The sequence below is a fragment of the Thunnus thynnus genome, chromosome 2, assembly GCF_963924715.1.
Source record: "Thunnus thynnus chromosome 2, fThuThy2.1, whole genome shotgun sequence".
NCBI lineage: Eukaryota > Metazoa > Chordata > Actinopteri > Scombriformes > Scombridae > Thunnus > Thunnus thynnus.
This window is the reverse complement of record NC_089518.1, coordinates 28,873,301-28,900,183: the sequence shown is the minus strand read 5'-3', so window position 1 is coordinate 28,900,183 and position 26,883 is coordinate 28,873,301. Positions and strand designations below refer to the sequence as shown.

Here is a 26,883-nt window from a genome sequence, read left to right as displayed (position 1 = left end):
ACTAACTCCTAGCCATTGCTTTAAATGAAGACTTTTAGTGTCCGACAGTCTAAATGCTGTTTTATGGGCTTTTGCATCATATAAATGAAATTCTTGTGAAAGCACTGAATCCTCTATATACAGAAGGAAGTTTAAGCATGAAAGTGCAATCATTTAAATATCAGCACAGATAGTCATTTGGCTGTGGTGGTGACCATCTCATGTTTACAAATTCTGTCTGCTCCAAGAATAACACAAAAATCCTACCTTGATTGTAATTTCCTTGGGTTTTCCCCCCAAAAAACCACCAGTTTGTGCATTGCTGACATCCTGTCTCATAAACAAACTATTTCCTTTGGGAAAGATGCATACTTGACTGTAATAATGATGTTCTCTGGTGGATACTGCCCCCATGTGGCTGTGTTTTGATTTTTTTTTTTTTTGAAAGATTAAACTCAAGAATTATTTACATTTGGTATCCATAAAAGTAATGGTGATATATGAGTGTGAGACAAAGTTAGCTTGGTTTAACTTTCTATTGAGAATGCTTGTGTGATGTTTCTTTAATTGATCGAAACATTCTAGAACACATCTGACTTTTTTGATGCAAAATTAACACCTAAATGAAGCAATAAGATAAGATAAAATGATATATATGATAATGATATAATGCTATAATGATATAGTACTCATTATGAAATGGGAGCTATGATATGTGAGTGTATGGCCTTATAATCATGTAAATCATGGGGGTGGTGGTGGCTGTAGCTTAGGTGGTAGAGCAGGTTGAGCATTAATAGTAGGTCGGCCCCTCCTGCCCATATGTCGAGGTGTCTTTGAGCAGGACACTGAACCCCCAATCGCTCCCTATGTGTGTGTTTATGGGAAAAAATGTTACTAAAGTTACTTTAGATAAAAGTGTTTGATAAATGTACTGCAAACCACCAATAACCCCAACATAGCATTCTCCTAGAGGCCACCAGAGGTCTCTCCTCTCACATTTGACTGACCTAGACACCCTGAAGAACACTTACTTTATTCAATTTACAAATGTTTAAATACTCTGCATATTAAAGTAAATGCAATTAGTCTTCTTGTGTCTTTTCAATATCCTCCATACATGTCAGATCTGTGCAGAGAACATCCAGTTCACCTTCCATTTAACTGTGTTCAGGGAGACTTCCTTTATAGCACAGCACATGAAATATTGAAGAGGATTGTGGTCTCTAGAGAAGAGGAATTACTTCAGTATGCAGCTTGCATCACATTAGGAGACTTGTGATTTATACTGTTCCTCTAATCAGGATGATATCACATAATTGCTTCGTCAGGGCTCCGTGTTTGCTTCCCGCTAGATAAATTTGTGCTCATTTTTGTTCTGTTAATTTGGTCCTATCTGGTATAATGGCTTTCCAAGTCCAAAGAGGGTTTTGTATGATTGTTGATGAAGCTAATGTGAGCAATGAAAGTCAGATTATCATTGTCCTGAAGGGTGCCATAGAGTCACAATGTCACACCCATTTGATTTCAGTCAGATTTGTCTTTCGTGGCTCTTTGAGACAAAAAAAGCATAACAATTACTGGGAGCTTTAGATACCCAAACCCACTGTAGGATGACACAAACACTGTTGTGACAGGTAACGCACAGTAACACATAACATTTTGTATTCATCTGACACATCTATATATATCTATACACATCTATGTATATCTTTTCCTTTATCCGCCTTTGTCTCTCTAAAAGATCTGTTACAAGGCCTACGTGCAAGAGAGGAACCAGTCTTTGACTTTGAACTGTGTTTCTACTTACTGTGTCATCCCCTTTCATTCATTATGTATTGTGTGATGTATAATGTCAGAGGTTGATGCATTTTGTGCTGTTCCAGGCTTTTGAAGCTGCAGCTATGTGTCGGCGCCAGGTCAGTATCTATACCTTGATACGTGTTCAAAGAAAGTAACTGTAATACGTAATACTGTGATTTATTGAAAAGTCCCTTTGATTCGAGGCAAGTTTGTGATTTGTGATATTGGAGTATTTAAATTAAATTGACATGACTTGATATCCAAATTCTTTTTTTTAATATGTACATAACACTGGTGGTATGTATCTCATGTATTGTGCTTGAGTACAGCTTTGAGATTCTTGGTCTTTATTTGAGCATTTCAGAGGGAAATCTTGTACTTTTCACTTCACTACATTTATTATAGTTACTAGTTACTTTCCAGGCTTAGATAATATATATAAAAAGATCATGAGTTAATAAAATATGATGTATTGCTATAGATCTAACCAACCAACACTATATCAAGTAGTTAAAAGTAGCTCCACTTCAACCGGCTATGACATTAAAATGCTGCTTAACCATGAATACATCAGTAATAATAATAATAATACAATATTGTAATGTATAATAGTAAGAGGGGGGCAATTTGTAGGCTATAATGCTTACTTTCACTTTAGATACTTGTACATTTTTACAGATAATGTATTTTTCCTTGTAAGATCCCAGTAAGATTTTGAATGCAAGACTTTTTAACTGTAATTGAGTACTTTTATAGCGAGGTACTACCTTTTTAATTCAAGATTTGAATACTTTGTCCACCACTGATGAATGGAAAAAATGACAGTTTCAGATCTGTTGACAGATCTATCAGTCATGCGACCAGTTTGTCAGAAAGTCCCTTGATTTTCTTGAAGATCTGCTACAGCAGAGTCACTTCTCCAGAATCTGAAGATTGATCATTGTAGATTTGTACCCTGGTGTTACATCACGGATCAGTGGACTTTCCTTTCTGGGGCTACATGAAAGACATTTATCATTACTGTATAAAAATAATAATTATTACAGTGAGCATATAAAACCCACAAATAATCCCTGATATCTAAACTAAAATTAAATTAGAGGCTGTTAGGGTATAACTGCTTATAAATCGATTTTAATAGTAACTGTTTAGTTTCCTCTCAAAATGAAAATAGCCACCATGTGTTTGGTCATGTGACCACGCTACGTGAGCAAAACGACGTGCGTGACGTAGCGTTGTAGGCTTCGCTAGTTTCCTCAACCAAACACTCAACTGATATTGTGTGATACAAAAAAAAAACCTGGAAGTCAGCCGGTGGACGAGTGGCTATTTACACAGAAAAAAGCAGACGAACCGAGCGGTCCACGTCGTGATAAACAAAGGAGGACGTTGCTGCTCTGAAACTTGTCTATCTGGCGGAAAAAACTGGCGAAAATTCCTGCTTGTAAACCCACTAAAGGCTGTTTTTTTATTTCACTGTGGCTGTCGGAAGGCGGGGAATACAAAGCGACGTGTGGTCAAATCTATTAAAAAAAATTTTTGGGACTCGTTGAAGCAAAAACGGGATCACTACAAAGACAGTTCGTGTTGCTGTGACTGGTCAGCGATAGTACATGGATTATCTGGTGAGTACATTAATCGAAATGCAGTGGTGCTGCTTTCTCCAATCAAAGACTCCTCTTAACGTTTGGTTTCTTGTCCGGTGGGCTCCTAATCAGATAGTGGTGTCACTCAGGTGTGTGGAGGAGCAATTAGGTGAAGTACTGGTTGGTTTTTTATGCTCATGTGTCAGCTGTAGCCTGTAGCTTTGTGTAACTGGTTCACCCAGACCCCGATCTGTTTACATGTGAAACACGATAACTAGCCAACTAGCTACACCCCTTTGAAGTGTACTGTTAGCTATGTAATAAGCTGCTATTTCCCCTCAAAACTCACTGTGAGGCTGCTGAGGATAAAGCTGCACTGTGTGTTGGAGTCGAGATGTCATTTGGGAGAGAGAAAGTGTATGAAAAGAGAAGAGGTTTGAGATATTAGTCACATACTTCTTGTTGTTGTGTGTGTGTGAGGTTTTTTTTAAAATACCTGTGTCTAGAAGAATGTCACAGTGCAGGCGACTGTACCAGCTTTGGCCTGAGAGATTATGGTTTTTGGGCCTTTGCCCACATTGTGGGGATGGGATGGGTGCTGCTGAAACAGTGCAACAATAGAGAGGAAGCTGTTACTGAAGGCTTTCCCTGGGAATTTATAAAGCCAGAGGAAAAACAGTACACTGACATTGTGTTGTCATCAACCAGAGGGGGACACTCTCAGTGTTCAATCATTTTTATTTTAAGTGCAGAATCACCATGCAGCATGATGATTCATACACTTCATAATTAAAGAGAATACATGGGACAAAACATACAGGAAGTAAATAAAATAATACAAATTAAAACAAAGCAACCACATTAAAAACATCAATGTAAAGGGATGTTAAAAGGTGATGGATCCGACTAATTTCTACGGTAAGCTATAATGAAGTGAATAAAGGTGAACGTGCTTCTTTAATATGTAATGAAAGACCATTCCAGTGATAAGTGGCATGGTAGGCAAATGCTCTGAAGCCAAACTGATTTTTGTTAATGTGATGTAATGACCAGGAGACTCGAGTGTGAAGTGGGCGTGCCGGTGTATATGGTATAATTAGCTCAGATAGGTAAGGTGATGCAAGTCCATGCAAGGCCTCATAAGTTAAAAGAAGAACCTTAAAATCAGCTCAAGAGCTTGCAGCGTTATCAGCTTGTTTATAATAGGCCTCCCAAGTTGTGGGGCCTGAAAGGAACTTTGAGCTTCTGCTTCATTGGGACATTTCTTGAGTTAAGATTACAAAGTCCTGGCAGGCAACTGGCACCAGAACAGTTGTGCTATAGGTAGTACAAACTGATAAATGATATCCGGTCTAGGCGTAACAGATCTTGTGGGGAACAAAAGGGGACCAACGTCAACCGCTTCCTAGTTTAAAGAGGTCACATTATGCCCTTTTCCCAGTTTAATATTTTCATTTTTGTGGTCTATTTACAAACATTTGCATGATTTTATGGTCAAACAGCACCTTAGTCACAGCCGTACAAGCCATGGATGCAGACCCTCTGTCTCACTCAGCCTGAAACGGGCTGTTTTGTCTCTGCTCAATGCCCCTCTCTTCTAATTGGCTGACTGTTTTCTGAGTGACGCACACCCAGGCCAACCACAGGTAACGGACTGTGAAACACAGAGAGCAGAGGAGAGGAAGAGAAACTAGAGCGACCATAAACGACAGCAAAACGCAGTAGAGACTCTCACACTGAGCTGAAATGAACAAATGCATGTAAATTAGGGAAATAACATAAATAAACATGTTTTGATTCTCTCAGGAGTGGTGAACGGGTCTCGTTGGAGGGGTGGGCCGCCCCTTCAAGGCAATGGTAGGGGAAACGCCGAGTGACTTGTGACATCACAACCCTACAGAAGTCCAAACAGCTTGTTTAAAGGCACAGTTTCTGAATACGGGCTGTGTGCATTTCTCTATGGACCGAGAGTTATGATACTGTCACAGTATTTATATAGCACCTAGACCTGCTTTATAACAAAAAAAGTAATGGAAATCTCTCTTTCTACAACGTAGTGAGTTATTCTGTTATCTTAGTTAGATGGTAATAGAGACTTGTTGGTACCAAAGGTAAACACAGGAAGCATTGTTGTCAACAGGAGAACCCTTGTGACGTGATGAAATGAATGGAATTTAACCCTCAGTTCTCTTCTTTCCCTCTTTCGAGGTGCTACAACAAGAGGACAACTTAAACTCACTTACATTCACTTCCCACAATCAGGCATCAATTTTAACTACAGCCCTCAATGCTACCAATAGTTTTTGGTCTGTTATGAAATACGATTGTACCTAAAGTACGTTTAAGCTCTGTGTGCATTGTGAGAGGGGAAAAAAAAAACATTTCCCAGCTTTACATGCTTGAATAATTCAAGATTTTCTGTGACAAACAGTTTTCTGTGGAAAGCACAGCTGTAACTCTGTGGACTGTTGGAGCTGAGTGCTTGGCTGTCCTCGGAGGTCAGGCACTCAATAGGAGCAGGGCCTCCTTTCCTGCTGTGCAACACTGGAGACCTGGCACAAAACCCAGGCTACAACTATGTCTCTCTCTTTCCTATAAATCAATATGAACTTGTTACTAAACCTTTGAGCTCATTTTATGTCCTGTTCATGATTTTTACGTGAGGTTATAGATCAGGTTTGGCCTGTAAGGGTAGTTGGGATGAATAGAAATGATCGCTGCACGTCGCTGGATGATAACTGTGGTTTTAACTCTAACTGTAGTACAGGAGAGATCTGGCCTGTAGTTTTTGTTTTAACTGGCAGCTGGAGCATGTTGAAGGGACTTTACTCCTGCATGGTCAGCACAGTGTTAAAAAAGACCACACAAAACGGCAGCACCGAGAGAGGAATTTGGTGCTAGCTGTTGCCATGACACAGCCTTACCAAATTACAAGTGTACCGTGTGGCCAACTCTCGGACCGTAACTTGTTGCAGACTTCACCAGACAGGACAAATTGCACTTGTTGTGAGTGACAGCAAAGATATGAGTACTTTGTATACGAGGACACCAGACTATAGTTGTGTTGTATGGGTGTGTTGCATATAACACACCCATACAAGCACGTGCAGCATCACTGTGTTTTATTGTAGCAGATACTGTTTTGAAAATAGAGATGCACTGTTATTCTTGCACGGTTTTATTAACACTACAGCTGTTTCACTGTGTTATTGGCCTGTGGGCTATTTCTTCAACCTTACACATTTGCTGTTTTTTTTTTGAAGAAAAGACCAGCTATTTATTTTTCGCTCCACACGAATAGCTGAACCCTCAGGTAAACTGACATTCAGGTCATTTTTGTAGCTCTGCCCCGGAGGAAGCCAGATCCGCACCTTTTGGTTGGTGTAGAAACAACCAGTAGGGGTTTGTGTGGAATTTAGGTTATGCCAAAGATTCAGAGAGAACCACCACCGGACATTGATGTCAGACCACAGTAATGATGGGTGTGACGGACAACTAAACAGAAATTCCTCTGTCAGTAGGCTGGCCCACACCTCTTTTCATTGGGCTTTTGAGGAAGAATATAAGGGAAAATTGAACTGTAGTGTGACAAAGATTGTTTGTTTATCAAATTCAGATAATTGTCTCTTTATTTCAATATAGCAGTTACATTGAGTATTTTAATTTTATTGACTTCTATGCATTTTTGCATATTATCAGTCATGTTATACTTGGATTGGAACAATGTATAAACACTAAGCCACTCTGTTTGGAGCATATAGACCCACACAGACACTTTGACTTGTCAAAGCAGGAAAAGCACATTAACGACGGCTGCAGTCCATTTAGTCGTGTTAGTTCAGGCTCTGCCACTGTGCACTCGCTCACTCACATGGCTTACTGGGACAATAAATGGAATGGAGCCATTGTTAATGTTATCATTTATACCTGTGCTTTTCCTGCTTTGTCAAAATTTCTGCTGCAAGAAAGGTCTATTGAAGTAAATGAATAACATTTTGGTTTAACTATGACTCGTGAAAGCAGAAATGCAGGCTAATAGCTAAACCTTTTTCTTTTCTAGATTATATATAACTTAATCACAAGAATACACGTGGCTGTTCCCTTTGGAATAAGCGGACTTTCTCTGCACCTCAGCAGGTTATTAATTAAATATTTTGGGAGCGACGGCGAACACTAAACTCCTCTCATACTTCTGAAAAGAGAAGACATTTTAGACAACAGGTACACCAACTGAGAAGACTGTTATTCAGCTGTCATGACTAAAAATAGTTTGGTAAAGGCAAAACGACTAGCCAATCACCTGTTTTCAGCTACTTAGTTTTAAATTATTACTCAAGCTGTCTGCCACCTGTTTACTTTGTCTCCCCTTTTTCCTTTTTGTGTAGTTGTTGTAAGTAGAAAGTAGCAGAGTTTGATTTTTATGATGTTAAACTCTATTGTGAATAAAATCTGACCAGATATAATGGTTGTCAATAAACGTGTGTTTTCTATCTAACTTGATCAAATGGCAAACAAGAAGCACAGTATTTTGGTTGTCATTTGCACAGAAATTCTCTGTTTTTATATGTATATATATATTTTAAATCAAACACAGGACTGCAACAGTCAATCATTTTCATTATTGATACATCTGCAGATTATTTTCTCAATTAATCGATTACTTGTTTAATTGAGAAATGCCTGTTCTAATTTCTTGAAGCACAAGGTGATGTCTTCAAATGTCTTGTTTTGTCTGATCAACAGTCTTAAAACCCCAAAATAATAAGTTTACTATTATGTATGACATAATCAAAAAACCGACAAGTGGGTTTTGTTTTGTTGCAGCTTTAATCAACAACAACAATTTACCTCCTCTTTACAAGCTCCTATTTGGGAAAAATGAACATCTCATATGATGGATAAGCACATGAAGTTATCCTTGAGACACCTGTAGTTCTCACACTGAACATCATTAGTGTTGACAGTTTTAAAACATTACAATTACAGTATACTGTTCACAATCATTTCTACAATTCTTTCTGAATTAGTCCTTAGCACCCAGCCGCGCGTTAAAGCCCACAGTTAGTGAAGAAGACACATTCCCAAGATAATTTAACATGTGAGACCTCCACTGATGATTGCTGTCATTATACTAAAAGCATTTTAGTTCTTGATGCCAGTAGCTGACAGTAGCTGTTACTTGCTATGAGTTCATAGTTCAGAGGATGTTTTGAGTTTTTCCACAGATTCCTTAAAGAACATCGCTGCATACAACATACAGTATGCAGCGTTTTGGAGTCATTCTGTTGTGTATCCAGTCTGTACTATGATCACACCTTTTTTTTTTAATGAAATTAAATGGTCTTAGTAGAAGCCTGCATTTGTTTTTGGCTGAAGCTGTACTTAAGATCTCCTTTCCAAGGACACACAGCGAGCTATAGTAGATTGACATCTCACCTCCGTAAAGGAAAGCGAGCTGATGGGAAGTTCTTGGCAGCATATGAATACAGCGTGTGAGCCTATGGGAGACGAGGCTGGTGTTACTTTTCCTCTCAGTTTGTCCCCTGTCTGACCTTGTTCCACACCTCACTGGTGCTGGCAGAGATACAGGTACTTTTTTTTTTATATAGAGGCAAACAAAAATTATCTATTGTATGTAGATAAGAGTCCAACAATCTCTCAAAATATTTCAACAATATGTGTGCCTTTTTTATGTGGCTGGATTTTAGGCTAATCATTTACTTAATCCACTGGGGAGAAGCAGGTTTACTCAGGTTTCAGTTTGAACGGATATGAATTGATATGTATCTAAAGTTTTGGTCAAGTTGGCCACAGTTCCTTAAACCCGCCCTTTTATTTAAAGCGCGTAGCCTCCAGCTGTGATGTGAAATACCTTTCTGAGCACAACTGCATTCCTAAACCTCAACCCCTGATTTTCAGCCAGTTTTTTTTTTTTTTTGTCTGCTAGCTAGTTCACTGCAGTGATTCCCTTGCGTCTGTGGAGAGTGCTAGTGAGTCAGCATCTCGGGCCGGGGCAGCATCACTGTTTCTGTTGAAGATAAGGGAATGTTTATGGGGTTTGTTAATCCTTTAGATCATAATCAAGCACTTTGAATTCCTTTTATTTCGACATCCACATGCCTTGATGGATGATTGCTCTGAAGAAACATTAGTGAACTGTTCTCCTAAGTTTTATTGCATTTTGTTTTATTACTGTCTCTCAGGCCATTTACCACTCTTTGTGTAGGGCTCTATTCGGCTTTTCCTCACTAGAAACACATGTGAAGGACATGGTAGGCAGGTAGAAGCTCTTGTTTTGTTTGAGGAGTCGATCCATAAAAACCTTTAAGAAATCTTTATCAGGGACTCAAGACATTCATAGGAAAGCATATCACGCTGACCTACAGCAAGAGCGGATAAAATAGAACCAGGCTGCCTTGATACATAAGGAGTTGCATTACAAGAGGATATCCACTGCACACACTGTTCAGCACCGTTAGGATTTTATTTGAGAGAGAGAGAGAGCGAGAGAGAGTGAAATAGGTGGAAACGGAACAAAAGTTCTGGGCCGGATTTAGACACAGATGACAAACAAGACCATGTTTTGTTCTTGTTGTGACAACTGGGTGGACTGGAGGTACTTTTTAGCTTCCTTATCGTAATAAATAGGCTAATACAATGAGCACTTGACTTAAAAACAACCATGATGCAGTGTGTTGTGGAAAGTCTTCATGTTGCCAAATGATGGAGAGCATAATATTGACGTGAATACCAGTGTATAAAACTAATGGTTTTACAGTCATTATTTTTTAGTTTATTGATCTGTGGTATAATTATGTCATAACCAGATTAGGTAAGACGACAGACCAAATTCAGTTTTTTCCCTCAGTGGTTGAGTTTGCAGTCGTAAAAAACAAAGTAGAACTGTGTTTTAATGTACTGAGTACAGTGACAGTGGTCCTCTAAAAATAACACGCCATTGTCATAAGCCAAGCTTTTCCCATTCTTGATTTTTAAACTTTGTATACTTGCAATAGTGTACAAGGTGGAACCCAAACATGAATTAGTTCGCTTATAGGCACAGTTAAAATGTAATTCGATGTTGCACGTTGCAGTATGATGTTTGCAACCTTTCGAAGATGTAATCAGTCTGAACTCAAGGCTAATTGTTGCTGGAGTGATAAGATATCTCGCAACGTTATTGCAATACAGGTGAGTAGTACATATTATAACAATGGTTACGTCAGCAGGTGGTGGCAGCAACTATTACTAGACAGCTGACCAAAACAAGCTAATTCAAAATGACTCACAGTTCTCCCCTGAACAGACAGACTTCCGACAAAGCGTCCCACAACCAGTGACTGAACTCCCCACAACCGCTGTAAGCTCAGAGTGGTCGATCCTTTCATCCTCCTCCATGCACAGAAAGCAATGGTTTTCATACTTTGTGAAGCTGTGCGTACAGTACGGGCATAGTGTGTGGGTGTGTAATGGTGACTAATCCAATTTGCAGTCTTATTCTGGATCCCTAGTTGTCGCTGAGCCCTTAATCTCTGTGGAGAGAGAGAGATCCTCACAAACTAATCTCACGCTTGTGTCTGTGCGTTGATCCTTGTGGCAATAGTTTATCTTTCTATGAATGAATACAGAGAGTAAACACAAGACAACCTTCAATCCAGCTCATCTGCACCCTTACAGAACCCCTCCGTTAAGCCCAGATTGTAAACTGAAATTGCTTGTGAATATGGGCTACTGACAGTGAGACAGTGAAGGGCTGGACTCATGTTGTTGACCTGACACTGCTGTGTTCAGCTACTCCTGATCCTCCTCCATCCATTCACTTACTCCCGAGGCTTGGCTTGTTTGTTGCCGGGGGTTACGCTTGTGGCTGAGCACAATGTCGGAGCACATGCAGCTCTCCCTCGCCTTGTGCAGGATTGGGCTTTACACGGTAAGAAAATGCATACACGCTGCTGTCTGTGTGATAGAGAACGGCAAGGATGTGTTTGCGCGCATGCTGGAATGAATGCTGTTAGTTTCACCATGGTCTTATCTTCCCTCGTTGTGTTTTGAAACAGATACTGACCAACAGCGGCTGCTGCTTCACTGTTGCTTGTTCACTGAAAGGAGAGTACGCTCTGTTTCATTCGAGTGGGTGTTAACGCAATATTAAGGTGGAACAGGTGGACATCGATACTGTGAGATTGTAAATTAAACCTAGAGAGAACAAGCCGTCTCGGAGTAAAGGCTGTTTCTCTGAGAATAGAAACAAAGATAGATTAGATTTTTCTCCTCAGCTCCTAGCAACTGGCTCGGTCAATGGTTGTAGTTCAAACAGTCTGAAGTACAGAGCATTTATGAATGGACCCATGAATATTGCGCTATAAGTGGTCATGGTAGAAATATTGTAGAAGTTGCTTTTGTTTTGTTGTAGTGGTCAAACTTGATGGTGTAAGAGTGGTTACAAATGAATTTTAAGTCACACTGTGATCTTTATCTGTGATAACTACCAAATGTACTTTGTTCCATGTGCATTTTTAGGTGCTTTTTAGTAAGAAAAAAATAGAATTTAAGGCAAATTGTTTGTCCTGATTATATTTTGTAACATGTTTCAGTTGTATTTTAACCACAGCTGATGACTCATGTTGCGTATTGTCAGGTCTCCTGTTATTCACTGACCAGTTTGGTGAAGCTTCTCAAATGAACATCAGCAGAGAGGCTTATTTGGAACAGGAGTGTTGAACAGTAAGCTTTTGCTCGATGCACATAATGCACATTTAATACTGTATCTCATATATGACTCACCTTTTCAGTCACACTTGAATCAAATGAGTGGGAATACAGCAGATGCTTATTGTAAGTGGAGGTAGCAGAAGCTAGTTCCTTTTATTATTGAAGTCTTCTGGGGTCTTTTTGCGGATCATGTAGGCAGATGTATTTGACACTTTCCATGAGTGTACAGACAGCCATGTGCGAGCTCTGCCTATAGCAGAGCTGTTCATGACTTCTATGTCGAAAAAGCGTTTCATGGATATTGGCTGATAATATTAACAGTTATTGCTGGTAACAACAATAGCAGTTTCACAATCTCTTATGGACCTGTTTTACTTTTGGGTCTTACTTCATTAATTGAATCTTGACAAATGGGACAGTTGCGCAAAATGTCCACTGGATACAGCTGCATTGTATTTCACCTTTGAACCGTCTCTCTCATGGCTGAGGTCAGGTTGTCTTCTTGACTCTTCTGTTTTCTCCATCTGCTTTGTGTATGACGTGAACATGAAGGTGTTGATCTGAGAAATATTCATGGGAGTATAAATAGAGCTAAAAAAATGCCTAATTTAATCAAAATGACTGCAGTTTCAATTACAAGTAGCCCAGTTATTAAGTTCAGCTTACTTATTACACTATTGTGATCTCTGGTAACTTCTAACAGGACTTTACCATTATTTCTGACCTTGTATAGACTATATTTGTTTATTAATGCAAATGTGTATATCAAAAGTGATGCAATACTTGCGGTAACCAAGCAAGAAAATTTTCATCTACTCTATGGTGTTAAGATTTATGTTCTAGTGTACAATACACGACAGCAAATTGTGCCCCCCCCCCCAGAATAACATTAGATGGGTGAGGTAATGTGAGACTAGATATCGTAATATCGTGATAAGGAATAAGTGTAGTCTTTTCCTGCTTTTAAAGGCTGCATTACAGTAAAATTATGTAATTTCCTGAACTTACCAGACTTTTCTAGCTGTTCTAGCTATTATTTGCCTTCATCAGCTTAGTCATTATATCCAAATTACTGATGATTATTTATCAAAAAAATCTCATCGTGTAAATATTTTGTGAAAGCACAAATAGTCATCCCTACAACATTGTATCAATATCGATATCGAGGCATTTGGTCAAAAATATTGTGATATTTGATTTTGTCCATATCACCCAGCCCTAGAAATCTGTGGCTTTCATAAATGCGAGAAGGTCAAATCCCCTACTTGGACCTTTTGAGTATTCATCCCCTCATGCAGGATTCAAGCCGAGTTACTGAGTGCTTAAAATGGGGATCATTATAAGTATGAGGCTACCACGGAGAAGCTCAAAGGGGTGATTGTTTTTGTTAGCTTGCGGGCATTGAGATTCAAGCCCCTGCTGAGTCACCACAATATCCTGTACAGTGGTGTGCAAATAAAACCCCTCAACATGTGTGATGGTGTGGCAGAAGAATGCTGCGATCCATTCCTAGTGTTGTTGCATGTCTGTAATACAAAATATATAACTTTTTTTTGTGAGAACACCCAAATTTCTGAGTCACTCAGTGATAGATATTTGAGCTTGACAATCGTAGCGATGATGAAAGAGCTATGCTCATGGGAAAAATCAGGAATAGGTGTTGAGATGTGGCTGGAATCTGCTCTTTATTTCTTTACACTGGCCTAATATTTTGTGTCATTAGTAATTTCACACCAGATTTATGCTTTGTGGTTTAGGATTATGCTCTGAACTGGCTCTGTATGAACAACAAACTCTTCTTGTTATGACTGGATAGATTCTCTCTGTATTTGACACTCTGGGCTCTCCCATGTTCCTGCTGATTGTTCTCTGTAATGTCACCCACTCACACTGTGCACTCTAAAAATAGCAGAGACAGCATGTTAAACTTTTGCCAATAATTTACACCACTTCTCATCAATCTGCATAATGTCAATGTCAATGTCTGTCAAACTGTAGCAGAGGACTGGACAGCATTGTTGATGCCAGGAACCTATAGAACTTGCTGTACAGTATAGCCAGTGCTTGTGTCCTATCCACTACCATATCCAGCCTATTAAATTAAAGGTTTCTATACTTAAACAGGCCTGTGCAACTTTAAAACCTCACACAACAGTCATCTGTTCACCTCATAGTGTTCTGAGATGTAAGTAATGCTATTTGACGGCTTTCTAGCTCTTTAGTATCAATTAGTACAAACCCAAAATGCTGCCACATTGCAGCAGTTCTATTTTTTTGTAGCAACCAACTTGTTTGCATTTACCATCTTTTTCTACCTTTTTAACCTGAGGGGGAGCAGTCATGTGTCGGTACTGGAAAATAGACCTATCTTCAAATATTATGATGTACCTGCCCAACCTTTGTGCTGCTGTTATCATTATTGGTCCAGCAGGATTTCCTGCAGCGTTTTTATAGCAGAGGCTGTAATGGTTTCTAATTTCAGAAGAAATTATCACATAAAAGAAAATAAAACATCGGGCTTGTTACGCTTCAGGGAAGACGAGCAGTAGAGCTGCATCATACAGCGAAGGCCACATCTACCTGTCATCTAGTACCTGTCTGATTCAGCTCAGCAGGTGATTGACTGATCAACCAGATCATACGTTTGATTCGCAGTAGTTAATCAGAGCAGCACATCATAATGTCACAGGGGGAAAAAGTAAGCCTTCCCAGTATTTACAAGTTTGGAAAAAAAAAACAGCCCAGTCGGTCCCCAACTCTGCCCAGAGTGACTGCTTTATCGCACTAACATAAGTTTAAACACTATTCTTAGAGGATCTCCTTCACGCTTACATTTCCAACACAAAGTACAACATAAATCAGTCAGGCAATATGACTTTTTAGTGCAAGACTGCAGTTGGATTTTAGTTAATTTCTTGGTAACAGCAGGTGCCATGCGACATTAGTATGAATGACCATGTGCTGCTGTGGGTACCATAGCTACTGCTCTTTGGACCCTGTCGTTGTAGGATGCCTTAACCATTAAGGGTTTAAGTGATCGTATTAGGTACTTGGTGGTCACCTCATTATGTTATTAATGGACTGGAAAATGGCTGCTCCTCTGATTTGCTGGCTCCGACCCCCAGGCCCAGGCCACATCATTCAGACCAACAGTCCCAAGGCTGGTTCATGCTTAATTTGGAAAGAAACACGATGGAGTGTGCATATTCCTGAGTGACCTAATTGAAGCTAAAATATACGCCAGAGCCCTAAACAAGGTTGCACATTACAGTACAGTACCTAAATCCTAAAACAGCATAGATGCAGCACCTTCCTTCAGGATTGGTTGGACCAAGGATGATCTGAAATGACCTGCCAGTTTATGGTTTAAAGGTTATGGATTTATAAGTTATAGAAACTGAAAAATCCAGAGTAGTGTATCTTAAAGACTGTTGTGTCTTGTGCAGCTGCCACCACAGTGGTAACACCTGCATCCTGTTAAACCACATGAAGATAAAATCTGTCAGTTTGTTTGTATGTAAAGTTTTCTTGTCTCAGTTTTATACTTTATCTGCGTAGTTCAGTAAAAAATGTAATACTCAACTGTAGCACCTGCAATTAATGAACAAAATAGTCAAATAATTGCATTAGCAGAAAAAAAAGAAATATGCATTGCTGGCAAAAAATATTGTGTACACAGTACTGCCAACTTGAAAATTACTGCCTAAAATGGAAAAATCTGCTGTCCACATTTCTTTTTCTTTCAGAAATAGTATCACAATATCAGTTTCTCGGTCTCATTTCACTTGATCCATTTATCAGTCTCTTGGTGAAGACTTCATTTGAAAGTTAAGTAAAGGCACAGAGTCTTGAGGATATTTTGTTCCTTCTTTTGCATCCTTTGTCCCTGGTGTGTCGCCGCACAGGGCTTACTGTTTTCCTGTTACCACGGGCCTGATAAATGTTTGTCTTGCTCATCAACTGTGAACAGCCACCTCCTCCCTGTTACTTTTTTACCCACATGACAGTGGTTGAGTGGTGTGATTGTTATCATTCAGAGTCTCCTCCCTATTTTTTCTCTTTCTAAGCTGACATTTATGGCTGAAACCCCTGTGGTGGACAGCAATCTTTTACTGTTCTCTGACACTGTGAATCATTCATGGCTTTGATCAATATTTTTAATGGAGCTGCGAAATATAGTAACAGTTTGCCTGTGGCTCGTATCTTTTCCCTCAGTGTTAAAATTAATGGCTGCGTGATTCACACAAAAGCATGACAACAAGGTTGTTGTCGTTCAACGTTTCCATTAGATCAACCAGCTAACAGCTAACAGCTAAAGAGCAGTTATCTTAGTTCAACCCAGCTCACAACGTAATAACAGGATAGTCCTTTTAGTGTTGTTATTGCAGCTTGGTTTTGAATAGATAACTGCTAGATGTTGCCAAATGGCTTCAAAGTTCAGAAAGACCCCATGTGAGTGTACGAAGTGGGAAAACACAAATGATTGACCATTGTGCTCTCTGTGCTGTGATGGGGAAATTACTGGTGCGAACATCTCAATTTGTAATGCAATATGCGCGCTGAATTTAAAAAACAAGGGCACACTTCATATTCTATTCACATGGTGAAGGAATATTTGCATAGCAGTTTCTAGTTTTGTGCACGTCAGCGTGCTACCTCATTTTAAAAAGGTGTGTAGCAGCTAGGCTAGTTATGCTGTAAACATTGCAAATTATAAAAATGTGCTGAAATCTGATGAGAATTCTCTAAATGGTTTGAAATTTTAGTTAAAGTTTAGTTTAGTTAAAGTGATACATTGCCAGATAATGTAATGACACCACATTGTTACATTAACTGGCTGTTATTACTTAGTAAGGGGTGTATATTTTTAACTGATGATGCAATAATAATGCTAGTAATGGGCTATTGTGAGGAATACAAGGTTGGAATAAGAGCTTATTACATTACAAAATAAGTATTTATAGTAGCAGTCAAAAGTTTGGACACACCTCCCTTATTCCTTTGAATGTAAAAGTGTGTCCAAACCTTTGACTGGTCCTGTATATCATCAGTTAAATAAAATATAGAATTGTACTGCCTATGATAATCAGTAGTCAGTGTGATGTTATTGCAACATACATTTATAAGATATTGTTACATCTTCAACCTATTTCGGGAGCAGGACATTTTTATTATAGTTTGACAAGTTGCTCCGCTGTCTGACAGCTACTTTATTATCACTTCATAGAGAAGAGGATTGTCTTATTGATTAGGGAGATAGTTTCTTGACTGGAAGGATATCAGTTGATGCCCCTGTCACAAAGACATCCAATGTGTCAAAGTGACCAAGACTCTGAGAGATGGATTCACAAAGGCTGTTGTGCCAGTTTTTAGACATAGATGCGAGGCATTTGGTAACACGTACGATATTTCTCAGAATAGAACAGTCACAGAACGCTGGAGCTGCAGTCTGTGTGTCATTTGTCAGATGTGCCTCTAACCTTATTGCATTTAAGGGAGGATCATGGAAATAATAGGAGGAGTTATATTAACAGATATTTATTATGTATTCCATTGGATTTACTAAGGTCATCGTGCAATTAGTGACTGCTGTGGTGGCGCCTCTCTGTCAGCTCATCTTTTCATTTTCCATGAATGTATTACCTCCTAATGTACTAATAATTAGATCAATATGTTATTATTTATTTTCTGAGCCTGGTGATCTCATAGAAACCCCACTGCTGAACTGTGCCTATGAGCCATCCTTCACTGGCAGAATGTGTCTTTGAGGGCAGGACCTGACTGTAAAATCAGCTGCTGTCTTATTAGGCGTCGAACACAAGCAAACTCAATTAAAATCTCAGCGCACCATTGTGCAGTGTTATTTTTGTCAGTCTGGCCCTGAGTCTGTACCACCAGGAAAGACTGTGTTGTGTGATTTACATGAGCTTTGAGGAGTCTGTGGAGAGAAGGAAATGACTCTCATCTCCAAGATCACATCTGAAAAGAAAACCTACCGGCAATTTTTAAAGGAAATCCCAACATCTACCTTTGAATCAGTGTGTATTGTTAGACCGAGAGTCATCCTGTTTTTAGGAAGAGGTATTTTTAGCTCTCTTATCTTGAGGTACCTCGGGCGTTGGGTATAATCCACTCTTCTTTATCTTTCTTTATCTCACTGATCACAGCATAACATGAACTTTGATCTCTAAATGTTCCATATGATTTTTTTTCTGTTAAGATTGTGTAAACAATATGTCGCTCAATATGTACAGTATATAGTACAATAGTTCAGGTAAAAAATATATACATAGAGTAGTTTTTTTTTTACTTACTTATTTAAAATTGTGTCTTAGAGAATCATAAAACCTCTTGGAGCTCAGATTGACCTTTAGAATTAGATGCGATAATAGGTTTAGGTCCTTTTTAAAACCCTCCTTGTGACTCATAAATCTCTAAGAGTAATTGTTTTTGTGCCGCCTATTATGTCACAGAAAAGTTTTTGCACAGTAAATAAACCCCTCTCGTCACGGCATGTGAGCACCGTAGCATTTCCAACCTGCTTCCGTGCTTTTGAAAGGCAGGATGGGAGCAACCATTGGTCCATCCTGGGCAATGAATATCCCACACTTCAAAATAACTACAGGACCTGGTGGGATGATGATTGAGAGATCATCAAGGGTCACCCACCCACTATCGAGTACTGTTTCCTTAAACGCCACTGCCAGTCCTTACCGGTATGCTTTTTTGCGTCAAGGACATTTTGGGAAGGAATTTGGCCCTGGTTGTTTGGGAAACAACAAAGAATAACTTCCTGTTGAAGATGTATTGGCTGACAGAGGGAGGTGGAGCCACGTTTGGCCTTTGTGTACCATGTATACCAGGAACTCAGGGCAGATTTATTTCAGGACCACATCCTTTCTTTTTGTACGTATTATCAACTTATGCGGTAGTCAGGTCCATCAAGTTGTAAAATTTGTGAAATATGTGAGTGATTGTTATCAGAGGTGCAGCTTCAGTATATAAATTGGATTCTCTATAGGACACAACCAAGCAGAGAGGCAGTAAGTAGCAGAGCAGGTCCAGGAGTAAGGAAATAGACAAAATATAGTTTCAGAGGTGGGATGATGGGGCAGCAAGGATAGCAGAGCCATCTGGTCATGGAAGCAGGATAGAAACATGGAGGATAATGAGGATGTGTTCAAAACAAGCATGTTTATAGTGGCGAAATAAACTTCTGGTGCTTCTTCATTTCTGTCTTGTTAGGGCAGTTGTAAATGATGGCATTTAAACATTTAAACTGAGGAGAAGTTTGTTTGGACTGAAAACATTTGTCACATTATCAAACCACTAGAAATGACACAAGATTGGTTTTAGGTTTTAGGATTAGGTTTACTGGGTTAGGGAGACAAAATTATGGCAAAAATCAGATTTGGAATTGGGTTTGTTTTGACACCTCCAGCCTTTATGGCTGCCAAAATCTAATCTTGCCAAAACTCATATAAATCCAGCTGACTTTGTCCAGTTGAAAAACAAAGAAAAATACACTGCTCTCACATCACTCAGAAAAGCTGACAAGTTGTAGCTTACAGCTTTGCATAAGAATTATACGGTTTTTACACAAAAACGTTTAATTACATTGTTATAAATTCTTAAAATTGCATCCACCCATTCAAAAATCCAGAATCTACAAGGATGCAAATATTGTTCGTGTCAAAAGTTTAACTGCTGGACACAAGATGTCTCCTATTTCACTGGAAAGTCCATTCTCAGCTTGCGTGTGCTAAAGTTATTAAGTTTCTACATCACACTTGTATAAGTTGCATATTGAACCACGACTGGCCTCCAAACTAGCTGTGATGTCACAAAATCATACTTGTACACACATGTTTTAAACTGAGATTTAAACTGAGTACAGATGAATGATAAAACAGCTTTCTAGTGTCCATCTCTGAACAAACATCATTCAGCACAGTGACACTCAAACATCCAAGTGAGTTAACAATAACACAAACACATTTTTGGCTGGAGGGGGATTTTTAATTATGTTGCACCAAACAGGTTCAATTACAATTCAGATGCAGTTTCAATGCGACATTTTGTATTTGCTACATCTTTATCATAAATAAGCGTGTGTCTTTTTTTTTTTATACATCACATAAACATGTGCTGTTGGCCTACATTTTGAGAGGTTTCCCTTACAATGCCCTCGAATCTGAAACCTCTCCCTGTAGGCTTTTGTTGTGAGACGCCTTAAAGCGTCTTTCTGTGATACAATAGTCTTTGTCCCCATGACGTGACAAGGACCCATCTTCACACTGAGCTCAGGGCCTGAAGCATATTGTAATATGCTTATCCAGTAGACATTGTAATACATGAGTGGGCTGCAAATTCTTTTAGTAATCCAAGCTGGAGAGCCTCTTTCTTTTTTTACTATAAGACTTTTGGCTACCAGTCATTGTTAGTCCTCTAACCAAGACTATAGGAGACTATATCTGTGATCTGTGTTTAAAAAAAAAAAAAAAAGAAGAAGAAGAAGAAAGGAAACCAACAAATCTCATATCTCACACAGAATCTGTGTTTGATTGTTTAAAAGCCACAAGAATTGATCTTTTCATCCTGTTCTACACAGATTCTTTTGTTTGGTTTAACAATGAGGTTTAATCATAGTTATGATCTATGTAGTGTCTGTGCTGATATCAGTGATACTATATTGTCCTATAGTCCCCCACGCTGGTTGAAGTCACCACCATGCAGAGTCAATAAATAATGAATTTATGTAGTATTTAGAGGTAATATAATAATACTATTGTGATAAGAGACAAAATGCAGTCTGGTTAGGGAATTTTACTTATTGTGATACTATAATCTACAAACTTAAATGTGTATTTGCTGGTTTTGAAGGCTGCATTCACAGTTAAGAGACACAAATCTCTTCATTTTTGGAACTCACTCGTGTTTAAATATCAAATGAAAACACAGATGATTATCCCTGTATCGCTTAGCCATAACATGATAGCTCAGACAAGGAGGTAAAAGCTTGTCAAATATTTTGTTTGGTGAATTTCCAAATAGATTACAAAATGCATTACTACACTTAATTTGGTCGAGAGGAGAATCTGTGTGATGGCTCCAAGCTTCATAACATCCATTACACAATCACCACTCTACGTCTGACATCTGTTAAATGTCTCTTTCTCTTTTTGTGAAGGCCGCGTTTCCTTTAGCAGCAATTTAATGTTAATGCATTTTGTATGATTATCATACAGTATGTTGGTGATGAATCAGATTGTTCCTCTTATATATGTGCAAACTAATCTTTTGACAGTTTTTGCATTTGCAGCAAATCACATTTCTAAATCTTTTTTTCTTATCCCTCTGAAAACAGCACGACCTGCCATTTGAAATGATAAGCTTTAAAGAAAAACAACAACAACAACAACAACAAAAAAACACTGTGTGGGTGATAATCCCTGCTGTGAATCTACCTCAACGATGAAAACTTGTGACGCTGACAAATCTTGAATACTTGACAAATTATTACTCCGAGAAATGAACAGTAAGACAATCAAATTCCTTTTTCCTTTGAGGAACAGGGTTCAATGTTGGAAAAGAAGTCTTTCATCTGTTTGTGGTCTTTAGTCATTTTATGTCATTTGTTTGATCGACAACATGTTTTGATCTCGGAACCATTCCACAGGAACAGATATCGATTTGAAATGAAACTATTTTTTTTCACTGCTTGAGGTCAGTTTCCAGTGTTTTCTGTAGCGGCTCCTGAACAGCCTGCCGGAGGCCATTAGACAGGCTGGTGATGCTTTTAAGATGCACCTTAAGACTCACTTTTATTCTCTGGGTTTTAATTGTGTTTAATCTGTTTTTATGTTTATCTGTTTTCTTGGGTCTAAATTTGTGTTTAAATTGGTTTCTATTTTAATCAAGCTCTATTTTCACAATCATCTGCACATATATGTCCTTGTGCTTGTATGTGTATACATATGTCTGTCGTTGTGAAGCACTTTTCTTTTTAAAGTGTTATATAAGTAAAATAAACTTGAAAGTCCTGCAGGATGAGAGCTGTTTGTAGCTGTAATTGTGAGCATTTTATGTGGCATGATTAGAACTTGAGGGAAAATATGTACAGTTCAGAAAACTATTTTATTTGCCCTACTTCCACTTCCAAATATTTTGTGGGCTTGAATTTAAAAGATTCTGTCAGATTTAAAAAAAATATATATATATATCAAAGCATACTTGTCCAAGTCTTCATCTTTTTCCTGAATAACTTTTTTTTTTTTGGGTTGAATATTTAAAAAGGTAGTGAGTTTTTCAGCTGTTATAGTAAATCCTTTATGCTTGGTGTCTCAGAACTGTACTGGATCCAGATAAAGAAGTTCCCCCTTTCCTTTTTTATTCATGTGAATCATATGAATTCAAAAAAATCCCAGTGGTTAAGACACATCTTTGTATCAGACATTGAAAGCTAAGAATCTGCTCAAGTTCTGAAACCTTTAGGACTGATATAGACCTTTTGCTATGGATGCATGAGACCAAGAACGACAGCGCAATCTTCTCCTTTAGAAATTATTCATCCAAGATCTTGCATTTCCTTTGCCTATTCAGAAAACTCAAACTCTGACCATTATGTCCAGAGATGGGAATTTCCGCTCATAACCGTGTGCTTCAAGTTTGCCTTGAAAAAGTAGTTTAGAAAGTGAAAAGAAGAGGAAAGGGATGTTAATGAATAGTAGATTTATAAATCCAATGTCACACTGACTTGTGATTCAGGAAATATGCAGACCAGCCTTCAGTCCACAGAGGGTCGACTGAACCTCGTAAACAACTTGATTAAATTGTTCCATTCAGAGAGGAAATCCATTATTTCTTATAAACCAGTCAAATGATAAAAAAATGTCATGTACAGTAAATATTATGTCTGATTACTTTCTATATCTGGAATATCTATAAACCTCTGCACATGCTCACCCACTTGAGAAGACTCTCCATGTCTTCTGTCATTTGGGGATTTAGGATTTATTTTCTATCAACGGCCAAGGCAAGAACAAAATATCTGATATTAAATATTTGTGTTTTGACACAGCTCTAAACAAACACATTGACACTAAACTGAAATCAACAAAAAAAAACAGACACCTCAAAGGATTTGCGTTGAATTTACCTGGGATTACTACCAATGTACAATAAATAGGTTACAAGGGAGAAGTAGCATTGAGATTGCTACATGAAGGCGGTTATAAAAAGCATATCTACAAACGCTAACTTAGTTGGCTCATTAGCAGTCATTCTAATAGAGTCTTCAGGTCGTCAGGCATGGTTCTCCACCTGTTGTCTCACTGTGACTGTCAGCAGCACAGTCGATGCAATCTCCGAGGGACTCCTAATTATGAAAATGGAGCTGGTGCGGATCATGCTCCAGTTACTATTTCTGACAGCTCTATTTTGCAGCAGCATAAAATAGGCATCTCTTCTCGCTAAGTACAAATCTGCACCGTGATACCACAAGAACAAAATCAGATCATATGAACCTTTTTTAAACAACATATTTTGTAGATCTATGAACCCTATCATTGTGAAACAGGGGATTCTTAACTGTCTGTCCAGTAAGATGTAACATTTGTTCCCACACTATCGCTGTGCCTACTGAGACCTGTCCCGCCTCCAGATGTAATCCTTTTTGATATGAGCAACCAGAGACCCATTCCTATATGAATGGGTTTCCTCTTAAAAAAAAAAAATTCAATGAGTGTGGATATTTTTGGCCTTATGTGGAGGAAGTGTGACAGTAAAAGATGTTGACAGCTGTGTTGTTGATGTCTATATTGACATGGCCTGAAGCTTACACCCACATTTAATCATGTGTAAACTGTAAGCTTCCTTATTACTGTATATGTAATTCAGGGTTAAAATAAACCCTGCACTGACAGTTTCACACGGTGGTCCACATCGATATCCCGCAGGCTCAGTCTTACATTGATTTATCGTTCCTGTGAAGATGGCTGGGTATCCAACCTCAGTATATACTAACTGAAATGTGTCTGTAGCATCATTTATAGAAAACTGTCAACTACCGAAAGTTGGCATGGAATGAAAGTCAGATCTGTAGAGTTGTTTACTTATTGTTTTAGTCAAACATTTACTAATTCAAATCATAATTTGGTCAATTTCAGACTGTATTTTATTGAGGCAAAGTTCTTTGGCTGCTTGTATTTAGAATTTTGGCTTCTTTTGTTTTTCATTTTGTTTTTTAAAACTACATTTTTCATTCACCTTGCAAACCATTTCCACTATCCGCTACCTCCCTCAATTAACATTTTAACATGAAGAATTTTAATTGCTTTTTTTTTCTTATGGTAAGGGGTGCCCCTTCAGAATAACTGAAAAGTTGGGAAGAAAAGGAGAATATGCTGGATAAACACAATGCAAAACGTAACTCAGCATGACTTATAGCTCAAATAAAATAGGTTTTCAATTGGCTTTCAGGTGCTTAATTGTCATTTTTATCTATTTTTTGCAAAAGCACATCAGAACCTTTTAAACTACAGAAGTCAAATGATGAAGATTTCTTTAGAAGATGTCTGAAGATGCCTTAAGACATGGAAGCATAGTGGTGGCTCCGCTCCTGTTATCACTTGTGGAGCCATATGAGCAACAAAAGTCAACTATAAGCTCAGCTCATCACTCTCATTCCAACCTCCCCTCATTTGTGCTTTTGTCGCTTTAAGATAACACTTCCAATTAAAACGTCGCTAGTGCAGAATCACTTTTCAGGTCACATAGAGATCTAAACTTTACACACTGGTTCAATCCAAGATCAGTACTGATTTTCTAACACCTGGGAAATGCTGCTTCACACCAGTCTCATGGAAGTGAGGGTCATGCCTGGACATGCTTGATATGTTTGAATGAGCTTCTCATTTGAAGAAAGGCAATGGCGCCCTCTATTGTTATTGAACAGAATTGTCGTGTCAGATAAAGATAATGTAAGGTAACCCTGCAACTGCTGAAGTTGTTGAGGTTTTACTCGTTTGTGTCAGGTATGTCAATGCCACTTAATACTGTTGTTTAAATCACACTGCATACTGTGCTTTTTTTTGTTGGGAAATACAGGGCAAAGGTAAATGTTGGAAGCACTACATGAAAATGACTCAACCTCTGTAGTAGTTAATCCAGTTTTGCAGAGGTAGTAACACGGACAAATCATATTTAATGCCTTACAGTGCTATGTTCACTGTGTGGGAGTTTTCACAAGGCCGCAAAGGAATTAAGAGTTAAAAGAGTGAAAATGTTTGATACCTGAATCACTGCAGTTTTTGAGACTAATGCACCAAAGCTATTTTTTTAAATTGCAAGATGATTCACAAAGTTTACACAGCGTTTTACAGTGAGTTGTTGAAACAAGACACAAAACAGGAGACTAATGGCAACAACACAGCACTTAAACATCAGAAGCAGTTCCTTACTGTAAAAACAAGTCTATAAAAGTATACTTGAAGTGATTAAAAAGGATTCCGTGCTGCCTTCTGTTAGAAAAACACAAGCAAGCTGCCTTTCCACAGAGGAAGAATGGTTGCAGTTCACCTCACTGGAATTCAAGACTTGTTAAGATGCACACTGAACAGGATTGTTGCCAAACACTGATGTTTACACTCAGTTTGAAATTGTGAAGTAGAACTAACAAAAAGTTAGTAAAACATTTGTTCTGTTGAAGTTGATTGACTCCTCAGCTAACACACACAGAAGTATAAGCCAGACATGAAGGATAAAACCTGCACCTTTAAACATTTACATGAAAAATTGCTGCCCGGTTGAGTCATTTTTCACCTTTTTACACAGAGATCATGTTTGCAGAGAGCCAGAAAAGCTTTCAATCCAGTCAAGTTATTTGACTTCATGATTGCTCTGTATAATTGTGTAATAGACAAGAAATACGAGACTAATTTGAGGGCTCGGCACACTCATTGGTGCAAATACTTGTTCTCTCATGATATTCCTGTTGTCCAGAATGATTCTCCCATACATTTCACCAGACAAATTCAGGAGTGTTTTTATGAGACAGTTTATCTCAAGTTTGTCTCCCGTGTGGCTTCCAAAATTACTGGATCTACTGTTCGCACAACTCTTAAGGGATGTAGTTTAGCACAGAGTGTACATTTGGTTTCCAAATCCCACTCATCTGTCAAACAGCTTGAAATTTTCCTTCTTGAAGAACTGTCTAATATCCCACGAGACACAGTTTAGGAAATGAATGACAGCATTCCAATGCAGATTGAAGCGTGGACTTAATTTATTGGAAGATGCCTCCACTACATTGTCCAGCCAGTGCACCTTGTTCTTTTAAGGATAAGACAATATTTTTGTATTTTTCTTATTGTCAACAAATCTCATGTGCAGAGCCAAACCAACAATGAACTCATACTACTTTACAAGTATTGTGCGTGTATCCAAAGTCTGATATATCGCAATCCTCTGTGCCTAGACCGCCGTTGTTGTGCAAAAACACGTCAATCAGCCCCAGTGCTGCACTAGGTGACATGTGCCTTTGCCAGGAGTGAGATTCCTTGTATGGCAGATGCCACTGCGCATGTGTGAGAACGCAGTTCTGTTTACGGAGCTTCGCTAGCTTTTTGTGTTATATATCACAACCTCTTAACTTTGTACTGAAGTTCTTTGAGATATTTATAATATAGTACATAATTGGCTCTGTACATGAGCTTTTTCCTTTAATGTGTCAAAGTTATTGCTGCTGTTACCAACAAGTCACGTGTTACCACTATGTCTGCAACTAATTGATGAATCTATCAGT

The 26,883-nt window shown here is 38.5% G+C and overlaps 1 protein-coding gene across 3 annotated transcripts in view; it reads left to right on the top strand.

Annotated features, from left to right (window-relative positions):
• The first annotated feature begins 1,839 nt into the window (after window positions 1-1,839).
• Window positions 1,840-26,883, top strand: part of arl15a (ADP-ribosylation factor-like 15a) — a 122,593-nt gene continuing 97,549 nt past the window's right edge. The window contains exon 1 of one of the 3 annotated variants that reach the window (XM_067614906.1): window positions 1,840-1,898. In XM_067614906.1, coding sequence (XP_067471007.1) covers window positions 1,845-1,898 — 54 coding nt within the window. In that variant the 5' untranslated portion in view covers window positions 1,840-1,844. Of the gene's footprint in view, window positions 1,899-3,013; window positions 3,408-11,229; window positions 11,299-26,883 lie in introns of those variants that run through there. The other 2 variants (XM_067614915.1, XM_067614922.1) reach the window with 2 other exon arrangements.